Source organism: Branchiostoma lanceolatum, chromosome 11 (assembly GCF_035083965.1).
Source record: "Branchiostoma lanceolatum isolate klBraLanc5 chromosome 11, klBraLanc5.hap2, whole genome shotgun sequence".
Taxonomy (NCBI): domain Eukaryota; kingdom Metazoa; phylum Chordata; class Leptocardii; order Amphioxiformes; family Branchiostomatidae; genus Branchiostoma; species Branchiostoma lanceolatum.
Window position 1 is genome coordinate 5,265,090 of NC_089732.1, and position 20,266 is coordinate 5,285,355.

The window sequence follows — 20,266 nt, forward strand, 5'->3', positions numbered from 1 at the left end:
ACTAACATCTTTTTACCACATTTGCATAATATCATTAAACTTTTAGGGTTTTAAAACCGCGCAAAATCGTGCCGTACGAGGATCCCCAGTAGTTTCGCGAGCCTACAAAAACTCCGGCCACGATTTTCAGTGAGTTCTCACATCACAACAACGTCGTATTTTTGCATCATGTGCGTTGCTGTACATTTTGATAGTGTTGTTTGAACTAATCATGTATACAGTAGTGTCTAGTATTTGACCATTATCAATAAAAGATGACATTATAGCCAATGCAATACTGATAGATCATTTAATAACATAGGCTTTTGTATTACATGTACATGTATATGAAATCAACTTGCTTGGCACATTTTACATATGGGAAAATAATAAAGCATTAAAGCACTTTATGTCACATTGGGAATGACTAAAAGTATGTCTACAAATGAAAAAAAAGACATATACAATGTAGTTTGATATGCTGATAAAATAAAATAGCACACTTTTTTAAATCATGCAATAAAATTGTCTATCAGCATACATAAACGTGGTCATATACATTCATCACCCTAAGTATTATACGTGTAAGTACATGCTCTTAAACAATGCTCCTTTTGTACATAAAATATATGTTGACTAAAGCACCTACACCTCTTTTAAAATACTTTTCAACAAGTACTGTGAAAAAAAAATCACCATCTTGGTAGCAGCATACATGTGTAACCTGAATTAAAAGTAAATATTGAAATTTGGAAAGAAATGTAATGATTACATATACATTTGTATGTGATATATCAATTAAGAGCCCCAAATGATTCTCCTAGGAGCAATATGTATAAACAATACATATGATTACTACTATAACCATAACTATAACCAAATAAAACATACGAGTGCACCAGCAAAGCTTGTATTGTGTACAACATGCCATGCACATTAACATATATATGAGTATTCAACCTTTATGCCAACCAAATTGCTCAATTTTTTTCCTGTACACAGTAAAGAACTCAGAAACTACATTGAAGTAGCCGTAAGAAGCTTATCTATATGTCTTGTCACAGATTTGGAGGTATGAAGGCATCCATAGTGTTAAAGGGAGGCCAGTTTTCGAACATAAATAAGAGCAAAAAGTACAGCATTGAAAGATGCATTTGTAGCCTGGGTGCCATCCTATTTCTACCGGGGGCTCCTACACTCGCTACCCTAAAAGAAGCCCCCGGTAGAAATAGGACGACACCCAGGCTAATACATTTGTACATAACATACAATCACTTTTTTTCTGAAGACATTGCTTTAGAGATTTTTACCATTTAGCTGCAGATGTAAAGACAATACTGGCCATTGTAGAGAAATATATCAGACCCTAACTAGAGAAGAAAAGAGCTGACATAATTTCAAGTTTTATAAAAGCTTTCTCTTTGTCCTGTTTCCATAGATTGTCAGTTGTGTTTCTTCTTTCTCTGCCACCATCTAGATATTCTGATCATAGTCTCTGTTGTCAAATATTTTGTCACCACTGTTTGCATGTAAATGGAAGATCATACACTCAATTTCCTCCATAAAAATCCACTATGATAACGAACATCTACATGTTAACAGCAGTGGAAAACATGTCTCATTACCAACACACTTAACGACTTTTAGGTGATGTTTTTCTATTGTCCGAGTCGATCAGTCCGCATGTCTTCGCATCACCTCCGTTTAGTACCACCAAACCCTAAAACACAGAAAAAACAAACAACCTTTAGAGGTGATACACAAGTCCTTCATTTTGAACTTCACTAGCATCAAAAGGCCTGATAATTCAAACTTTTTTCTCTTTGAACTTGCCACAAGGAAGCTGAATTAGGTACACATTTGTGCTTTTTTGAAAGGCACCAAGTCACTGTAAATTCAGTTATTTTGCTGCAATCTAATCTTACAGAAGCGGTAAGGAGTTTTTCACAGGGTTTGAATTTTCCTGTTGAAACAATACTGCAGCACAAAAACACATATTTACACTGTCAGGATTTTGCAATGGAGATTTACATATAAACAAAACTAAACATCTTTGACATTTTGCAAAAATGATAAATCACTTTAGACTTCAAAATAAAATCAAAAAGAAATGCAAGACTAATATTATTTTGACTATCATTGTTAACTTCTAATAAGTGTTAAGATTATGCCAACTGCACCCATAATTCAAGAACTAGAAAAATGTAACAATTTTCAACCCACCGGATGCTGTCCTGGTGCCAGAGCTGCCCCCGCCAAACGCTGAACGACCGCCGCCGAACGAACTTCCGTTGAACCCACCGGTAGACCTGTACCCGCCGGTAGACGGTCCGAACCAGCTGGACCAACCGGTGCGGCGCGGTCCCCATGCTGAGTGCCGTGGGTAGTTGTTGTAACCTCCGTAACCCCCATATCCGCCATATCCGCGACTAACAAAACAAACACAAAAAAACATACTGAATTCTTTTTCAAATGTTACATACATAAGAAACGAATATGTAACCTCCGACTAACATTAATCCGCCGGATAACATAAATCCGCCACTTTGAAAAACAGCGTGTTTGAGAGATCTCTAGTGCAGCATGCACAGTTTAGATATACAGGAGTGCATTATACTGTTGGACGTTACATGTAGGTTGGAGATCTGTTTGGACGTATCTTTTCAGGGTGGCAGAATTATGTACTCTGGTGGAATTATGTAGATGTTAAACAGATGCTGAAACATTTCATTTCTTGTTATTAGGACCCATATTAGTACATCATAACTGTAAGATGTTTTGGTACAGGTCCAGACATAATGCCTGCACAATCTACAACTCTAGTGGGTGCAATTTTTTCAGACTAAAGATACGTAAATTCCTTTTCAAAGATGACACTTTTGACAATCCAGCACTTAAGGAAAACGAGGACGACGTTTTACAACTAAAAAAGACAGTTGGCTACATGCTTTTAAAGTTACAAAAAATTGTCCAAACTTGTTCTCCTTTCCACTTGACGATGATTGTCTGAGTGACCGTTGAGTGACAAAAAATTGGATAACAATGAAAAAAAGACAATCAAATGTCAACTTACTTTCCACTTCCGAACAGGTATCCCAAGAGGCCTCCTGTAGCTGCCCCGCCCCAGAATCCCCCGAAGCCGCCCCCTGTACCCTGCTGGGTGTGGTGAGTTCGTGACTGGGACGTCCCAGTGTAGCCGCTGTCGTATGATGAGGAATGACTGCTGGAGCCTGCCATGAACAGAACATCACAGTCATACATGTACTGATGTAGTTCTAGAATTATGAAGTTATTGCTATCGCAAAATACAGCGTTTTCCTGTTACGTCATCACTGTGTCTGCTGCCATGTTGGTTTTCCTTTTCACACTTTAGTAAATCATAACTCAAGCATTTTCAGACATTTTAAGATCTTCTGACCCTCTCAAATAACTATTTGATATCAATGTATGAAAAAATCTTTCTACTATTTAATATCTACAGCTCAAAGAAACAAAAGAATTCCAGAAGGATGATTTAAAACTGGCAAATAAAACATACAAATGTTGTGTACACTTGAGCTACCACCCACTGAAATGCAAATAGGGACACCAACATGGCTGCCTGCTTCATTTATATGGAAAGTGAGTGAAAATGTTCTTGTATACCAATTAAACAAGGCTTTCAATATCTTTAGGATAGGTACTTATGTCAGAGAGGGGCAGACTACTGTACATGCAGAAATATTTGAGGCGTTTTTTATGTTTGCAGTTTTCGCGGTGAACTCCTTACCGGGTTTTCGCAGTAGAACTCTTTACCGCAAACTTAAAACCACTGAAAAGCCGTTCTATTGTGTGACTGTAGCCTTACTATTGTTTCAAACACAAACTCAAAACCGCCGCAAATACTCCATTTTCTCCCTACCACAAAATCAATAAAAAATTGCGCAAACAATTTACAGTACCTGGCATGTAGTCTTGTCTGAAGCCAGGAGGGGGTGGGGCACTGGCACCCCCCTGTCGGTGAGTGGAGCCTGTCCCGGCATCAGGGTAGGGGGTTCTGTGTGAACAAACAACAACAGATAAACAACAACAGAAATCAGAGATGAACACATCACTATGGAACAGAAAACTGTTCACAATTTGATTATGCATCAGTACATGTATGTTAAGTTATACAATTAAGATCTATACCAAGTACAAATCAACAAAAAAGGTACATGCATACTGTAACTCTTATTTCTTTCACTGTAACTTTATGTTCACTTTTTTCACCTCTGTACCATGAACTTATCATCACTGTGAAAAACTTGTTATTATTTATAATTCCTTCACAAACCACTGTAAACCACTTGCCATTACCGTGAAGTTGAAGTTCAGTGAAAATGTCAATTTTCATTACAAAGTGAAATTTTGCTACCGTGAAGATATAGTGAATTACAGTATGTTTTTTCGACTCCCTGCTCTGAATGAAATTGGGTAGAATCAGCAATTTGACATAAATGTGACAAGCTTTCCTGTCCCGTTGTAAGCTTCAGAGTGCTTAAGTACTTTGAATACCTAGCTACACTCACCCCTCGTGTGGCGAAGCTATACAGGTTTGATATATCGCGTATCCAACAAGCGCCACGATTCCCAGGAACACGAGGTCACCAAACCAGGAGGTCTTCTTGTAACCCTGGTAACCGTGCCCCGCCCCATAAGAGCTGTAGTGTGAGGTCTCCTCCCCGTAGTAGTCATGACTGTACCCAGCACCTCTGCCAGAGTCCTGTTTCTCATAGCCTTCCTTGGTGAAGTCTAAAGTATACTCCAGCTGTGGACGTAGTTGGGAAACAAAGGTGCATAAGATAACAATTTTCTGAAAGTTTCATCCAGCTTTTAACAAACATACAGTAAACTTATACCATATTAACTTACACCATATAAACTTTGACCTATAGCTTGAAAGTTCATCTGTGTTGGTAGATATCATTAAAACAAGTTTTAACTGTAATTTCCAACACAAAACAATTAGACTTAACCAAATTTTGGACTGAATAACACCAGTCTTTGTCAAGGAGTGAGCAATCCACCGCTGAGATGACGTCACGTTATGCAGATAAGACACGTGACTTGGTGAGCAGTGGATCATAAGTTGCATAAAGTCTGTGGCACCCCCCGTAACGTGACGTCATCTCAGCGGTAGATTGCTCATTCCTTGACAAAGACTGGTGTTGTACAGTCGAAAATCTGGGTAAGTCCAATTTTTGTGGACTTTGAGAACTTTGACCTATAAATCTTTTGAATTTGTTCCTGTTGAACTAGCCTTGACAGACTGAATACTCGATACACGATCAAGCCAACATCTGTAAGTTCTAAAGCAATGAGATTGCAGATATATACTTTGTCGATAACATAGCAAATTAAAAGCTGCTCAGGATCATTAACATAACATGGATGCATATCTATTTGCAACTTAGAATAAAAACACTACACCATTTTCTAATTTCAGACCTAAATCTGTATCACAGTTACACTGCAATTTCCACCACAAGAATTTCGACTTACCCAAATTTTTGACTGGTAAGTCCAATTTCTTGTGTTGGGAATTGCAGTTCAACTTTAATACAGAATGACTTCTACAACACAGATGAAATTTCAAGTGAAGACTACACATATCTATTTGATGCAAAAGGTATACTGCCTTACCCCACAAGAGCCCCGGAGGATGTAGGGGTCATCAGGATAGTCGTAACCCTCGCAGGACACCTCCACATGTCCAAACCTGTAGGCATTGTCCATGTCTGTCTTACACTCCCACTGTCAACAACAACAAAATAAACACACTTAGGAAAAACATTTCAACTACTAGGTCTGCAATTTTGGCAGTGCACTGAGGTTTTATTTTCGATGTGTCTGGTTGTTTGTTTGTTTGTTTGTTTGTTTGTATGTTTGTCTGGATGTTTGTGTTCTTGTGTGTTCTTGTTATTTGAACACACTGTCAGTAGAGGCAGTAGCAGGAAGTGATCGGGAATGTGGTTACTTTAATACAGTACTTTGAACATAAAGTTTTATGTTACCAGAAATATACTGTAGATGCAGAAATGTTCAAGGTGGTTTTATGTTTGCGCTTTCTGTGACTTAAAATCACCACGGACATTGTTGTCCAATACTACATAGCAGTATGTGACGATAGCACTGCCGCGAAATTATAACCACAGCGAACACTCCATTTTCCCCTTAGCGCCAAATAAAAACCACACGAACTTAAGAATGCATTTACAGTATTGGAACAAACACTTATTGCAAACTAAAAGCAATCATACTTAAAATACACTGAAGTCAGTTAAGGTCATGATCGTATCAGTTTACTATAGAGGAAAGCCTCTGTAAGCTTTAAACATTGTTGCATTATTTGAAAGTTTATTGCAAATTCCTGCCCGTAGGCTAATTGCAAGTACATGTACATGTAGCACGGAGTGGACGGATGATGAACAATATAACATATGACTACTCTAGTCTTATCTGCTGACACTAAGTTCTAACTTATTGAGTTCGGCTTCTTTTTCCGAGACAGTGGAAGACGAATGATCCCTCTTTTTCTGTAATATGTGGGTTTTGTGATGTTAAGAGGAGAGTAGTTTTCGTTTCGTCTGAAAACGTGGAGAAGTGACAAGGGTATCCCCATACCTGTATGTCGTATCCGTCTGACCCCTGGTTGATACACTGGACCACCTGTGGCACAAAGCTGCTACATCCTGCTGAACCTCCAACACATTTCAGCTGAAAACAAAAATATTCATTAGCATAATGATATACACATTCAAAAGGTGGCAACTCAATGCACATGTATGCATATTAACAAGATACACTAATAAAGAGTTTCTTAGGCAACAGCAGTTGGATTTCCTGGTTCTCAGATTCCCTGCTTCATTTTTTGTCTGATTCGACAAAAAAGTAAAATGCTCAGATTTTGCCAGCTTTTTTTGTCTTTTTAACCTACTACCTGCTGCCTTACTCTGTAACCAATAGGGAATTGTGTGTTAAACGGCTACCTCAGTGTGCTAAAGGTCAAGTTCATTTTGTCCCTCTGCTTCAACAGAAATCCAAGAACTCCGAAATTGAATTGGTTCTGCGTAAGGCTGGTGATGAAGGTACCGGCAAACGTGTTACCGCTTTATGATGACGTGTCCTTGTTGACAGTTCGCTTTGAACGTTAAACATCAAACACCACAAATACTAGTAGTTCATGTTTTGGAGACAAACTTGTTCCATCTGTACATTACGACATTCAAATTTTATGACAACAAAAGGATATAACTATAAGCAAGCAGCAAGTGAATTTCAAGTGTATCATCTGTTACTAGTGTTGGGGTAGAGATCACAATCTGGTAGAATCTGTAATTCTACCAGTAGAGGTCATGATCAGTCTCTGTTGACAGAGACCGCAACCAGGATCTCTGCCAGGTACAATCAACAATTCTTCCAGTACAGTACATTTCTACCTGATACCAATCAGTCTCAGAGACTCCAATCGGGAGCTCAGTCGGTAGAATCTTTAATTCTGCCAGATCACAATCCCTATCCAGACATCTATTAACCTTCTCCCTGCTGCCTAACTCTGTACTAGTAACCAAAAAGGAATGGGGTGCCGCGGCTACTTCAGTGCACTAAGAGCTCACAACTGTGTTTAGCACTTGTTTCGGGTTAAGAAAAGAAGTATGAAACCTTACCTGTGGTACTGGTCCTGCTCTTCTAGAGTTTGTCATCCGTCCATTGTACAGAGTCAGCACCTTCACATCTTCTAACAACACACGCTCCCCACCTACACAGAGGAACATCAACTAGCTCATTAGTTTTACATAATACAATTATGTTAATTACATCACACAAGAAGACGCAATTCAAAAACGCAGACCTATTTGTGGTAAACGTGCATGTAATGATAATGAAAAGTCCTAAAAAAGTGTTAATTCATGTACTTTCGCAGTGGTTTTATTTTGCGGTAGTAGGGAAAATGGGGTTTCCGAGGTGTTTTAAATTCATGGTTGAAATTTGAAACAATCCTGTAATACAGTAGTCAAACATGGAAATGCACATTCGCAGTGTCGATACTTTGCGGCGGACAGGTCATCGTGAAAATAAAACCGCAAAAGTTTCAAGAGTTACAAGTTATATTTTCTAATGAATCCTATTTTGAAAAGTCTGATTCACTAAATGCATAAGCATATCATATATGAAACAGTAAAATGTTAAGACATGCATATGTCATTATGTGTTTTTTTTTAATGTAGCAATGTTTTTGCAAGTCATGAAAGATGATCTTATGATTGAAGATACAATTAAGTCACCAAATAAGATGGGAACAATTTTCAAAAGGGACAGTGTATACAAAAGTCCCGGTAAGAAAAATAATATGTCCTTGTATTGGGGACAGATATATTAGCAATACATGACAGGTCAACGCCCTTATGTAAAGTGATTCACCATTGGTATTTTAGTACACGTATACCTTAGCCAATATCATAAACAGTCATCCCCTTTGGCCATAAAAATATAGGATTTCAAAACACGACACAGTGCTATAAACTTATGGTGGATCCGGCTTGAATTCCCGACAGTTCGATTTTCTTGGCAACGTTTTGTTTAGAACTTTACTCGTATCTAATAAAATAAAGGCCATATCGAAACGGATTTTTTTATAATTTCCAACAGGTACCCATATCTATACGAACCACGAAAGCAAGGTAAAATTGATGTAGACAAAGACTAAATACACTAAACGAAGACATTTCGGCATTTCCTTTTATAAAGAAAGTTATATATTTTCTTCATATGTGTGCGTATCGGTAACCGTGCGTATCTTTATATAATATACTTTACCGTAGGACGATGCCAGAGACGGTCTCGAAACAAGACTGACAATCACCACCGCGACTAGCGGTATCGACGTCTCCTCGCCGCCTAGCTTCATCTTACAGCGACTCTGTAACGTCTTAAGAACTTCCTCTACTCGAGTACGAACAGTCTTTAAGGAAGAACACTCGAAATACTCTTCAAAACCTTCTTTTCCGGACGACAAAAATACTAGTATGACGAGTAGTGACTACGTGAACCTCTGATGACCCCTGGACTGTTTACACATCAGGTGACCTCAGCACGTCCACCATGTACAGAAAGTAGTTCTCAAACGATGTATATCTTTATAGGAAAAGTTTTTAACAGATGTTTGTAGCTTTTATTGCACCCTAATTAGCAATAAAGCGTAAAATACCAATTTTACGTATTTTAGAGCCAAACAATTAATGTTTTGACAAATTTAAAGTAGATCACCGCGAATGAATATATTTTACGATGTCTGTAAAATACCCGGAAGTTGTTAAATGACAACTCAGCTTAAGATGCATTCTGGGAAAAGCATTCAAGCGTTAAAAAGTCCGAATAAAATCACATTTTGGGAAAAATTTCCTAAGAAAGATAGTTTATGTTTCAAAAAGATATATTTCATATATAAACGACTGTTCATTATTCAGAATCTACAGTTGATTCAATTTGGGTCAAAGGTTACGATTTGTCCTTCGGCCGCCATGATGTCCTGATGTTGGAAAAGTTATTTTTCTTGACCGAGAGAAGACGTAAAACAAGATGACTTGGGGTATTGCTTGGAGGACCCCAATGCTCAATCCCTTCTCAGGGAACCTTCGTAAGTTTTACGGGGACTACTGGGAAAAGAAAGATGGAGAAGACGTCTTTGGAAAGACGTTGGTTGTCACCAAGATATCCACTTCAGTTGGTGAGTTACTTTCTGTGTTCTTTGGTCGGCAAATACCTGGAATTCGTTATTTTAACCCAAAAAATGCCCATTGTCAGTTTCAAAACGTTCCTTGGGTCGTTAAGCTGATTATATTATACACGTCTAGTGTCAAGTAGAATCTCTGTGAAGTAGCTCACGGTGTATGTGGAACTGGCAAATAAAAGGTGTACTAACCGTGTAGTGTATAGCCGTGGCGACTAACGAAGGGAGTTTTTGCTTGATATTACATATACTTTCCCTTCTTATATGTAATATCAAGCAAAAACTCCCTTCGTTAGTCGCCACGGCTATGTAGTGTAGTGTAGTGCAGATCGTCTAGATCATAGCAGATGTACACAAAAATAAATTATGATAGATCAAGGAGTAATTGAATAGATCAAGAAACATGCAACTATTTGACGGATATAATAATAATAATATCAGGTGTATTTGCAGCCAGTGCCACAGGCAGGTACCCAATGTGTAGGGTAATGAGGCTGTTTAACGTGTTCGAGGCACCTCCTCGAGCACGGGACCCCCGTTTTACGTCCCTCCCGGAAGACGATTTCGTGGAAAGCTTCGTGAGGCTACAGCAATCCGGACGTCCTTGGTTGGTCCCCCATCCAAGCACTGTCCGGACCGCGCGTTGCTTAACTTCCGAGATCGAGGGATCGGGTGTATCCAACGCGCCACGCGGCCGTAGAATTAGAATTCTATGCATGCAGCCACTCTCTCATTTTATACTGGTAAAACAGATACAAATGCAGATTAGGCAAACTGCTAATTGCCATTGTTATCATTGGCTGATAAATTATTGTGTTGGATAGTCACAGTCTATTTTATATATTTCAGGTCTTGCTGGACTTTCCTACTGGCTGGTGATGCAGTCCTATAGAAACAGACTGACAGGGCCAGTGGAGATATTCATGAGAACTGCAAGCACCACTGCTACGTTTGGTAAGTACCAATGAAATTATGTGTGGTTTATTTATTTATTTTAATTCTATTAGAATTGCAACAGTGCGTTAATTACATCATGTTCGACACAGGCAGCTGTGTCCCACACACATAATATACACGTTTTTACACCTGGGTGGAGTGAGGAAAGTTGTGTATAGTGCCTTTTTCCCAAGGGTACAAAATCAGTGGCGTCAGGGGATTCGAACCTGGGACGAGTGGATTCTGGGCCGAACTCCCTGCCGTTATGCCACACGACGATATGATTCTGAATATAGACCAATTATGATTTGAGTTTGTTTAAAGGAATTCAATAATTCATGTTATAAACTTGTGCAAATATACAGTTTAAAAAAACTAAATTCCTTCCCACAACTTTTGTGGACTAGTCTAGATAATAGATTGTACAGCTTTGACAGCACATGTACATAGGTTTCGAATGCATATTATTACTAGTATACAGCTTTAAAATAGTAACGTTACATGAATTGCAAATATGAATCAAAGATGACAGTTTTTGTTTCTCTTGCCAGCTGGCCTTGGTGCGATCTTCGGCCTGACCACCCAGCTGCTGGCACAGAAGCGAGGGGACGATGAGTTTAACTACCTGATGGGCGGCTGTGCTGCAGGAACCTTCATTGGAGTCAGGAGTAAGTTCTCATTCTGGGGCAGAATTACTGTAATTCTTGTTTTTTTCACTGTAACTATAACTTTATGTTCACGGTCATCTCTGTAAAGTGAACTTATCATCACTGAAAAAACCTGGGCAAAAAGATTCACGGTGGTTTTAACTTCGCGCTGATGAGTTCACCACGAACATAAGACCACTGCGAACATTTCTGCATTTACAGTATACCAGCTATGACAACTCCTTCTCTTCTTCCACAGTGCATAGTTACTCACTCGCTGCCCAGAGCTGCATCTACCTGGGGGTCAGCGGCTTCCTGTACAAAGTGTCCAAGATCGAGAACTGGAGACCGCAGTTGAACGCCATGAACGGGCCACCGATGGGCTGTCCCGAGAACTGGCCATCTGAGAAACCCTACGACCAAGAGTTCTACGACACATACTACGATGACTTGTGGTTTGATAAGAGTAAATATGTGTTCCCAGAAGACAAGGAAAAGGCCTAGAATGAAATGTAATATAGCAAAAGGTCAATTAGATTCAATCTGTCTTGTGAAAAATATACTTTAGTCCAATATTTGTGTTTGATCTTAAGATTGACTGACATGTGCTTTGTGATTTGTTCCACACTGTTGACTGAGAAACAAGTTCATCACATATTTACATAGGACTGTACTTTGAATTGTTTTCTGGGATATTTTACCTGTTTAAAGTCAATCAGAAGTGTATGTGTTTTATGGACATAGATCTCTAACAACAAACTCTGTAACGGTACACATTTTCAAACCCCCAATAAAATGACTGCTATCCGGTGTTGAAGTTGTACTACTGGTGTTGTTTCATGCAGATAAATACATGCATGATATGTGACGGTGTGCTTGGCAAACTGCAATACTGTAGCAACAAAAGTACATGGCAACAATGCTTTGAAAATAAACAATGTAATGTCGGCTTCTTTAGAGTATGGTAGGAAACTTAAACTTTTTTATAATAATGGTTTTTGTTCCAACAACATCAGGAACTGGACATAACAAATTTCTAGCCTTCATCAAAATTGACCCGACATTGGTCTGCTGACCTTATGGACAGTTCAAGTAGGTCAAAGGTCTCAGAAATATGGGTTTTCTGCTGAAGAACAGTTGATGAAGCTATGTGTCTGTAAGGTCAAAGGTCAGTCTTCCTTGAAGGTTGAAAGCAGTACTTTTCAAGCAGAGGTTTGAGGGAGTATTGTTACTTTCTGAAAGTGCACAATTAGAAAATGCTGATGATCTCCCACTTCAACCTCTGTTGGAGACAGCCAAAAATTAGACGGATCATGATCATAATGTTTTAAACATATACACTTAAATATAATAACATAAATTCCCCACTGGAATGTCAATCTACACAACAACAAAAATAACCATCCTTTGACTGAAACAAAGTAGAAATCTAGCTAGGTCTACTACTAATATAATCTATTACAACTTGTAGTATAACCAAACTACAACTAGTAAATCTTTACTACCAACATGAGAATTTTTAAATAAAAACAAAACAGGAAGAATAAACATTCAAAATCTTGGCAAAAACAAGCAATGCAAAATGTAAAAGTGCTTGTCACATTACATATTTCTTGCAAACATTGTGAATAGCATATTTGAGACCAGAAAATAGTGAAAACTGTTTAACTGTGAATTAAGTTGTCTATTGTCCATCAACTTTGGTAAGCAGGACATGTTCTGGTTTTCCATTCAGCTAGGAGATGTTACATTTTTCCATTGGGCTGGAGGGTGATGCCACTTCTTTGGGTGAAGAACTGTCGGAGGAACTGTTCAATGAGTTCCCTGGGAACGTCCCTGAGGCCATGTTGCTTAGTGAACTGCCATTCCCTAAAATACAAAAAAGACACTGTGACTTCAATAAAATCTACCAGCAGTCTTGTTTTTTTTAGAAGAGACAGAACATAGATAAAGTATACATAGTACATGTATACTTCTACAGAAGTGATATTCTAAGATTCTCTCTCTCTCTATATCCAATTTAACGTCTTTTTGTTCCCCATCATATGGGGGTTGGACGTGCTTGCACATGGATGGGGAAGTCCCAGAACTCCTCACCAAGTGCAAGTCTCATATACAAAACATGTGCATGACTATTGATGAGATACAAGTATAAAGTAGTAACGTTACTGTAAGTTCATATTCATTTCTAGGGACTTAATTTTGTGGTAGTGGGAAAAATAAGGCATTTGCAGTACTAACGTTCGCGGTTGGCACACAGTGCCTTACTGAACAAAAGTTTGTAGTGCGATGATTTTCAGGGGAGAGTTCACTGCCAAAGCTGTGAACATTAAAGGCAACCTAAGCAATATTAGGGCCCAAAAATCAGATTTTGAAAGTCAATCTATCTAGTCATTTCTATACACGATTAGTTCTAACAACACTATCACAATGTATAACAACATCCATGATGCAAAAATACAACGTTGTTGTGATGTGAGAACTCACTGAAAATCGTGGCCTGAGTTTTTGTAGTCTCACAAAACTAAGGGGATCATCATACAGTTTGAAAATGCTCAAAGTTTATTGTTTATTGTTTATTTAAGTTTGAAGTTAGTACACAAATGTGCTTAACAATGTTAGTTAATGTCAGTACCATAAAGATTTCAGCATTTGTTTTATTCCCGTTTATTTGGCCCTAAAATTGCTTTGGTTGCCTTTAAACTATTGCTACTATTTCAGGATTTCAAAACAGGACAAATTTCTGTAACAAACTCATGAATGTATGAATAATCATGCATTCACATATACACACCCATTTGTAGACTACCCTCTCTGTGACTGTCTCCTGAAAATGACTTGAGTTGTGTCTGTAGTCTCAGAATCTCACTCTGAAGACTGTCCACCTCTGCACGATAACGCTGCTCCTCTTCACTAAGGACCAGCTCCCGCACATCTTGATGGGTTAACTAAACAGAGAATAGTGATGAAGTATAACTTATCATCAAACCTATTTCATATGCTTATCACGCATACACCTACTACTGTAAATGCAGAAATGTTTGCGGTGGTTTTGTTTTCACCGGGAACTTAAAACCACCGCAAACATTTTTGCCCAACACTGTAGAGGTACTTGACTATAGTGCTACCGTGATCTTAAAACCACAGTGAACGCTCCATTTTTGCCTTAGCGCGAAATAAAAACCATGCGAACTTAAATGCATTTACAGTATATAATATATGTTGTCCTTTTACAAGCTTGATAAGTTTATAGCCTTTTATAGGTTAGTTTGATGGGCAAAATATTAAGGAAATCTCACTTTGGCACATATTGATTCATTTTCATTTAGTTAGTGGTGGCCTGCTGGTTAGGGTTGTGGCTCAGAAGCTAAAGGTTCTGGGCCGAATCCCTAGCAGATCCCAATGCTGTGCCTTTGGAAGAGAAATCATAACTTTTCTTCTTCGACTCAAGTGAAGATGAGGGCCTAGTTTCATTTTGGAATGTCCCCTCGGATGGGCCATGAAGTTGTAAGTCCAATGTTATTTGAGCACATTAAGAACCCACCACACTTGTCAATGAGTAGGAGTCCATGGTCACAAATGACACATTATACAAAATCTGCAACACAACTCCTCTCTGCTTTGTAATAGTATGATTTACAGTATAGTCGAAAACCTTTTTGTCTTGGGAAACGGAAGAAAATTGATGCGCGTGTGAATGTCATCCATATAATCAAATCAACATAGCCTAAGGTGGTTTACTGGTTACGCGAAACAAAGGACAAACCTTTGTGTTCTTCGCGTTCATGCGGACGTAACACCTGTCCTCCCACGTGCTATAGATCACCCCGAGCGACGGGCGGACCTGCACCTCGATGACATGGAGATCTTCCACGCACTTCCGCGTATCGGGGCTGTCACAACCCCGGCGAGCAACAACAGGGTAAAAAACCACCTATACAAAGGTTAAACACAATGTTAATTAATGAGTCCTATGATGCAATGCAGCAGATCTATAAGCTTTCCTGATTATGCAAATTAGATTCTGATTTGCAAAATAAGCATATGATTATGTAAATCATCAATTAAGCTATCAACACACCAACAATCATGACAATCCATCAACACCTTCTTGAGGTCTTCTCTTGCAAACTCCGCTGCAGTTCCAAAAAAGCCGCTAGGGGGCCCAAACCTACAAGACTTAATTTTCATTCAAAGAGCTATCTACCACTTAAAAATTATTACCATAGCATGTTCAGAGTACGAGATATCAAATTTTGAGGTTTCATCAAGGCCTACCCACATAACAAATATCAACTTAATCCACCCTGGTATTCTTGAGTTACCGTGTTCACAGACAGACAGACAGACAGACAGACAGACACACGCTACCCAACACATAACCTTCTTGGAGAATGTTCACAAGAAAGATCGATGCACTGGTATGGAAAAGACACACTAGTACGGGATAGCATAGAGTATAGAGCACTGCTACGTAGATGGTAGCCACCTGGTATTTGTCGTGTTTCACAGGCGGAATCATTCTGGTCATCAGGCGGTCGATTCCCAGGCGGAACTCATCCCGCTCGTGCCGGGTGATTTCAATCCCGCGTACTGCATAGTCAGGTCTGATGCCCAGGTATAAGGTTCCTGTACACACATGAAACGATTGTCACTATGAAACATGAATATTAGTCTTGGTTTGGTACACTGCTAAATCTTTTTATATCTTTACAGTCCTCTACAATATTTGTCAGGATTAATTTTTTCACCTCAAGACTGCTATGTTTTAGGCATTTTCTCAAGGCCCCTGCACGGAAAATACTAATTTTCCAAGGATAATGACTGACAGGGCAATAAAGGTTATCATTCTGTCTGTGTAATAAAGAAAAATGAAAAAAATTGTGAGAATTTGTTTTCCGCAATTCTAATCTAAGAAAGTTGAATACTAAAGCTATAATTTAGTTGTTACCGGTAGTCATGATAAATACACAGGGCTTATAACTTGTTTGTGTTGCCTATTGATAAATGAAAATAAAGTTACCAGAAACTTGACAAGCAATGTTAAAAAACTTTCTACAAATATCCAAGCCATTGGTATCATCCTTTTTAACACAATTGATTGACTACATTGTATTTCGTAATATCATGTGCACTGCAAAACTGCAGATTGTCAATACATGCAGTTTTATAAGCAATCTAGAATATTTTCTTGCAAATTGCTGATGCCCATTTCAAGCTCTGATACAAGCAGGGCTGTCTCCAGCTTTAATTTTTTTTTCCGTCCCTCTCAATATTTGAGAGCCAATGTTTTGACTTTCGTTGTTGAATCTGTCATCTTAAGCCTACAAAACTGCATTTCTATTAATAACATTTGAACATTTGAACGGACAAGGTGAAATTTCTTTCAGTCCCAAGAAGCAAATTCTGGGATGGAGGGACGGGTCTTGGAGACAGCCCTGGATACAAGATACTTTTATAACAGCACCTACCTCCTCTACCACTGTTGAGAAAAGCACATATGATCCTTCCAATGGTGGTGATGGAAATCTTGTCAATAGACATCTGTGGCCTGATGTCATGCGTTGTGTCTTCCACAAAATCCACCGCAAACCCCTGGACATACTTTGGTTCCTCACTTAAAGGTCGAGACGAAGGGATATCTGGAGACATGACCGTTTGCAAGAATTCTTTCGCCACCACAGGGTCTTTCACCGAACCAGCATCACTCACGTCATCGAAGAAGGAGTTCAGGGTGTCTGCACCAAGACTGACTTCGGTTGGGTCCGGGTGGACTTCACCTTTCCTTAACTTCTTTTCACTCTTCTTTCTTGTTGGCGATTCTTGTGTTGATTTTTCGGGTGACCTCCTTGGTGATCTAGACTTCCTTGGTGATCTAGACTTCCTTGGTGATCTAGATTTTGGTGATTCCTCTGACTTTGATCTGGATCTACTAAGTGATCTAGTCGATTCTGATTTCTTGTCTCCAGACTTGGGACTACCTCTTGACCTTGAACCTGACTCCGAGGCTGCTCGCGATCTTTTGGCCTTGGTGACGTTGTTGAGAATGAACTTTGCCAATGACTCTGATGCCCCTGCATCTTCTGACAGAGTCTCAATTTTACCACTAGCATGATTGGAACTTTTAGTTTTATTCTCAATTTCTCTACTGCCTTCCAGTTTTGATTCCTTCTTCATTGCCTTCATGAAGTGGTAGCCATCCTCATTTCTAGGAGACCCATGATACTTCAGGGTAAAGTCCGGATCGCCTTTCAAGGACCCTTCCCCCACCAGGTTCTTCATCGCACCCAGTGTTTGCAACCGTACACTCTCGCTCTTCGAAGTGTTGAAGACATGAACGAGCACCATAAACCCTTTCAGATCCATCAGCCGCCAACGGTTAGGCATACACTTGTACATCAGGTTCCTCAAAGCCCCTATCCCGACCTCAAGGATGGCATCACTCTTCACATATCGCTGACACATGTCTAGTAAGGCCTTGGGTGCTCCGAGAAGACCCATCCTCGTTCGTACCCGGGAACTTCTGGCTAGGTTCAGCAGAACACTGGCGGCTAGTCTGCAAACTTCGTCGTCGGGAGAGTAGCAGAGTTTTGTTATGAGAGGGAGGCCTTCCCTTTGAACAATCATGTCGCTGACACCGCAGCTCTCTTGCGTCAGGTTACACAAGGTGCCAAGAACACTACACAAGGCAGACACGCTGGGGGGAGGAGGGATCACAGATCTCAACACACAGGCAGTGGCTTGCGGGGGAACGTCGGCGACCGACAGAGGAACTCTCGTCAACAGGATCCACGACACGTCCGTATCGAAACCATAGTCGACGGCGTGTACACGGACTTGGGACACCATACCAACCACGACCTCGGTCACCACAGCACGATAACCAGTCGTACTGGGCGATCCAGGCAGGTCATCTTTACTATCATACTGATTACCCTTTGGAGGAGCTACCACCATATCACCCACTTCAGGACACTTCATCAAAGGCTCTGCGTGAGACTTGTTAGAGTTGATCTCATCCTGTATCCTCCTGATGGTGCTCTGAGTGTCCTCACCACCAATGTGGGCCCAGAAGTGACTACCGTCAACCCAGTAGGTCACAAACATATCCTTCCACACCCCTCTGTCATCGTTCTCTATGCCCTCTGACCCCTTGTTGCTAGGATACATCACGTCTTCAGGCTCCACCCAGGCTAGCCCTGCCTTCACCAGTTCCGCGCTGACCAACACGTCGTCGGTAGTCGTGGTGTCGTACAGCTCGCACAGATACACCCTGTCCTCGCACAAGCCCACGACGTGCCTACGGTTGAAACGCTGCATCATCATTTTGCGTTCCAGCTTCCGTAGCTCTGTGACCCGTCCGATCAGCTGTTTCCCCGTCGTCAGGCGTCTGAGGAAGATGCGAGACTCCGCGGGAAAGGCGTGTCTGAACTTGCCCCGCATGTCTCTACCGTAGACGTCACAGAACTGCAGCAGTAAGCTCAGTATCTGGGACTGACGAAGGTCGTCCAGCTGACACCTGTGTGTTGTATAAGAAACATGTTCATTTTAGCAAAGAATCTTCTATCACTTGTAAGTAGGTAGGCACAAAAAAGGCTATAAGGCTAATTGCAGGGAACACACAGATACATGTACTTTTAACTTTTAAGTTTAATATAAAAAAGGTAAAATCGGTCTTGTCTATAAACAGTTCACAAACGTAGCATGAGAAGGGTTGTGTACGTAAACGCAACATCAGGTACAGAGGTACATTGATGTTCTGGTATTTTGGACCTGTACTAGTACCTAAATTTTCACACACATCCCTAACCATGCATGAGACCTACTTGTATTGGTAGGTGAGCTTGCGCAGTAGGGCTGATGTCTGCTCCTGCAGTTTCAGCTGATCAGGTAGGAGGCGTCCATGCTCATCCTGCTTCTCTCGGAGGATACCGGTCAGTGCAGCTAACACGCCCAGCTGACACACCTGTCCCCTCACCTGAGGGAATACAAAGTCACTGCCATTACCACAAAGGTTTTTTGGTTTATTGTTGTTTTTATTGTTCATTGTTTATTTCTCTAAAACAGCCTTAAGCTTGTCGTCTTAATGCTGTATTATCTGGTCTGTTTACAAGTTGACATATTGGCACACCACATTATGATGGAAAACATTGTCATATTCAAAAACATTTTTAATTTTCTTTAATGGCATTTTCTGCACTGTACAAATTCATATACTAGTAGATGCTTGCGCAAATCATGAGGTCACCAACTACATGTTTGTATTATCATTTATGAAAGTCTGGGACCTTCTGAATCAGTGAGTGATATTAGAAATGATATTTTCCTTTGCAAATTCTCCAAAGTTATTGTCATTTAGAGTCACAAACAGTAAGATGATACAAAAACAACATGACAAGAGCAAGATGAAAAGTTCCAGAACGAGTCGAGCTTGATTACCACCTGGGCTAGCAACTGTGCAGCTACCTGTGTATTGTTGTTCAGACCAGGTGAGTTGGTATTTTATAACGGTACCATATAACAGATGATGACATAATCTACCTGTCTATCCCCGTGTGCCAGCGCTCCTAGAGTGGCACAGGCGTGCATCTTGAGCTGCGGACTTGACGTCTTTCTCAAGACGTCGGTCAGTTTGGTCAGCACGACGCTCGGCCCCTCCGGGCAGTCCTCGCAGAAACTGCCCCTTGCCACCGGGTCCTTCAGCGCCCGGTCCGCGATGTGCTTCATCGCCGATACCAGCGCTTGTGGCGTGCTTTCCGAGTCAGTCAGGACACCTACGGGATCCTCATAGCTTCCTGTTTCCATTTTTTATGATCTGACGTTATGTTATGGAAACATAATGCGAAATTTGTGAAGGTTTTGGCGAAGTTTTCGGAAAGTTTGAAAAGTTTGACATTTTTTTCAGCATGCGTCCCGGGCAGTGCATTCTGGGTAGCTCGCGCATGCGTGATAG

General features: G+C 40.2%; 3 protein-coding genes across 3 annotated transcripts; 1 reads left to right on the plus strand and 2 right to left on the minus strand.

Annotated features, from left to right (window-relative positions):
• Positions 1 to 1,441: 1,441 nt before the first annotated feature.
• On the minus strand, positions 1,442 to 9,058 carry LOC136445408 (store-operated calcium entry-associated regulatory factor-like). The gene is made up of 9 exons (XM_066443401.1): positions 8,818 to 9,058; positions 7,668 to 7,759; positions 6,625 to 6,717; positions 5,644 to 5,754; positions 4,530 to 4,768; positions 3,921 to 4,015; positions 3,053 to 3,209; positions 2,203 to 2,408; positions 1,442 to 1,699 (listed from the first exon to the last, which is right to left on the minus strand). Exons 1-9 carry the CDS (start codon positions 8,906 to 8,908, stop codon positions 1,674 to 1,676), a joined length of 1,110 nt encoding a protein of 369 aa, XP_066299498.1. The 5' UTR covers positions 8,909 to 9,058; the 3' UTR covers positions 1,442 to 1,673.
• Positions 9,059 to 9,486: 428 nt separating this feature from the next.
• Positions 9,487 to 12,136, plus strand: LOC136445221 (NADH dehydrogenase [ubiquinone] 1 alpha subcomplex subunit 11-like). Its single transcript, XM_066443091.1, has 4 exons — positions 9,487 to 9,727; positions 10,580 to 10,684; positions 11,218 to 11,334; positions 11,573 to 12,136. Exons 1-4 carry the CDS (start codon positions 9,580 to 9,582, stop codon positions 11,815 to 11,817), a joined length of 615 nt encoding a protein of 204 aa, XP_066299188.1. The 5' UTR covers positions 9,487 to 9,579; the 3' UTR covers positions 11,818 to 12,136.
• A 109-nt stretch (positions 12,137 to 12,245) lies between these two features.
• LOC136445219 (uncharacterized) lies at positions 12,246 to 20,233 on the minus strand. The gene is made up of 7 exons (XM_066443086.1): positions 19,855 to 20,233; positions 19,140 to 19,291; positions 16,785 to 18,832; positions 15,803 to 15,942; positions 15,080 to 15,247; positions 14,108 to 14,261; positions 12,246 to 13,182 (listed from the first exon to the last, which is right to left on the minus strand). The coding sequence occupies exons 1-7, from the start codon at positions 20,116 to 20,118 to the stop codon at positions 13,049 to 13,051; spliced, it is 3,060 nt and encodes a 1,019-aa protein (XP_066299183.1). The 5' UTR covers positions 20,119 to 20,233; the 3' UTR covers positions 12,246 to 13,048.
• Between the last annotated feature and the right edge of the window lie 33 nt (positions 20,234 to 20,266).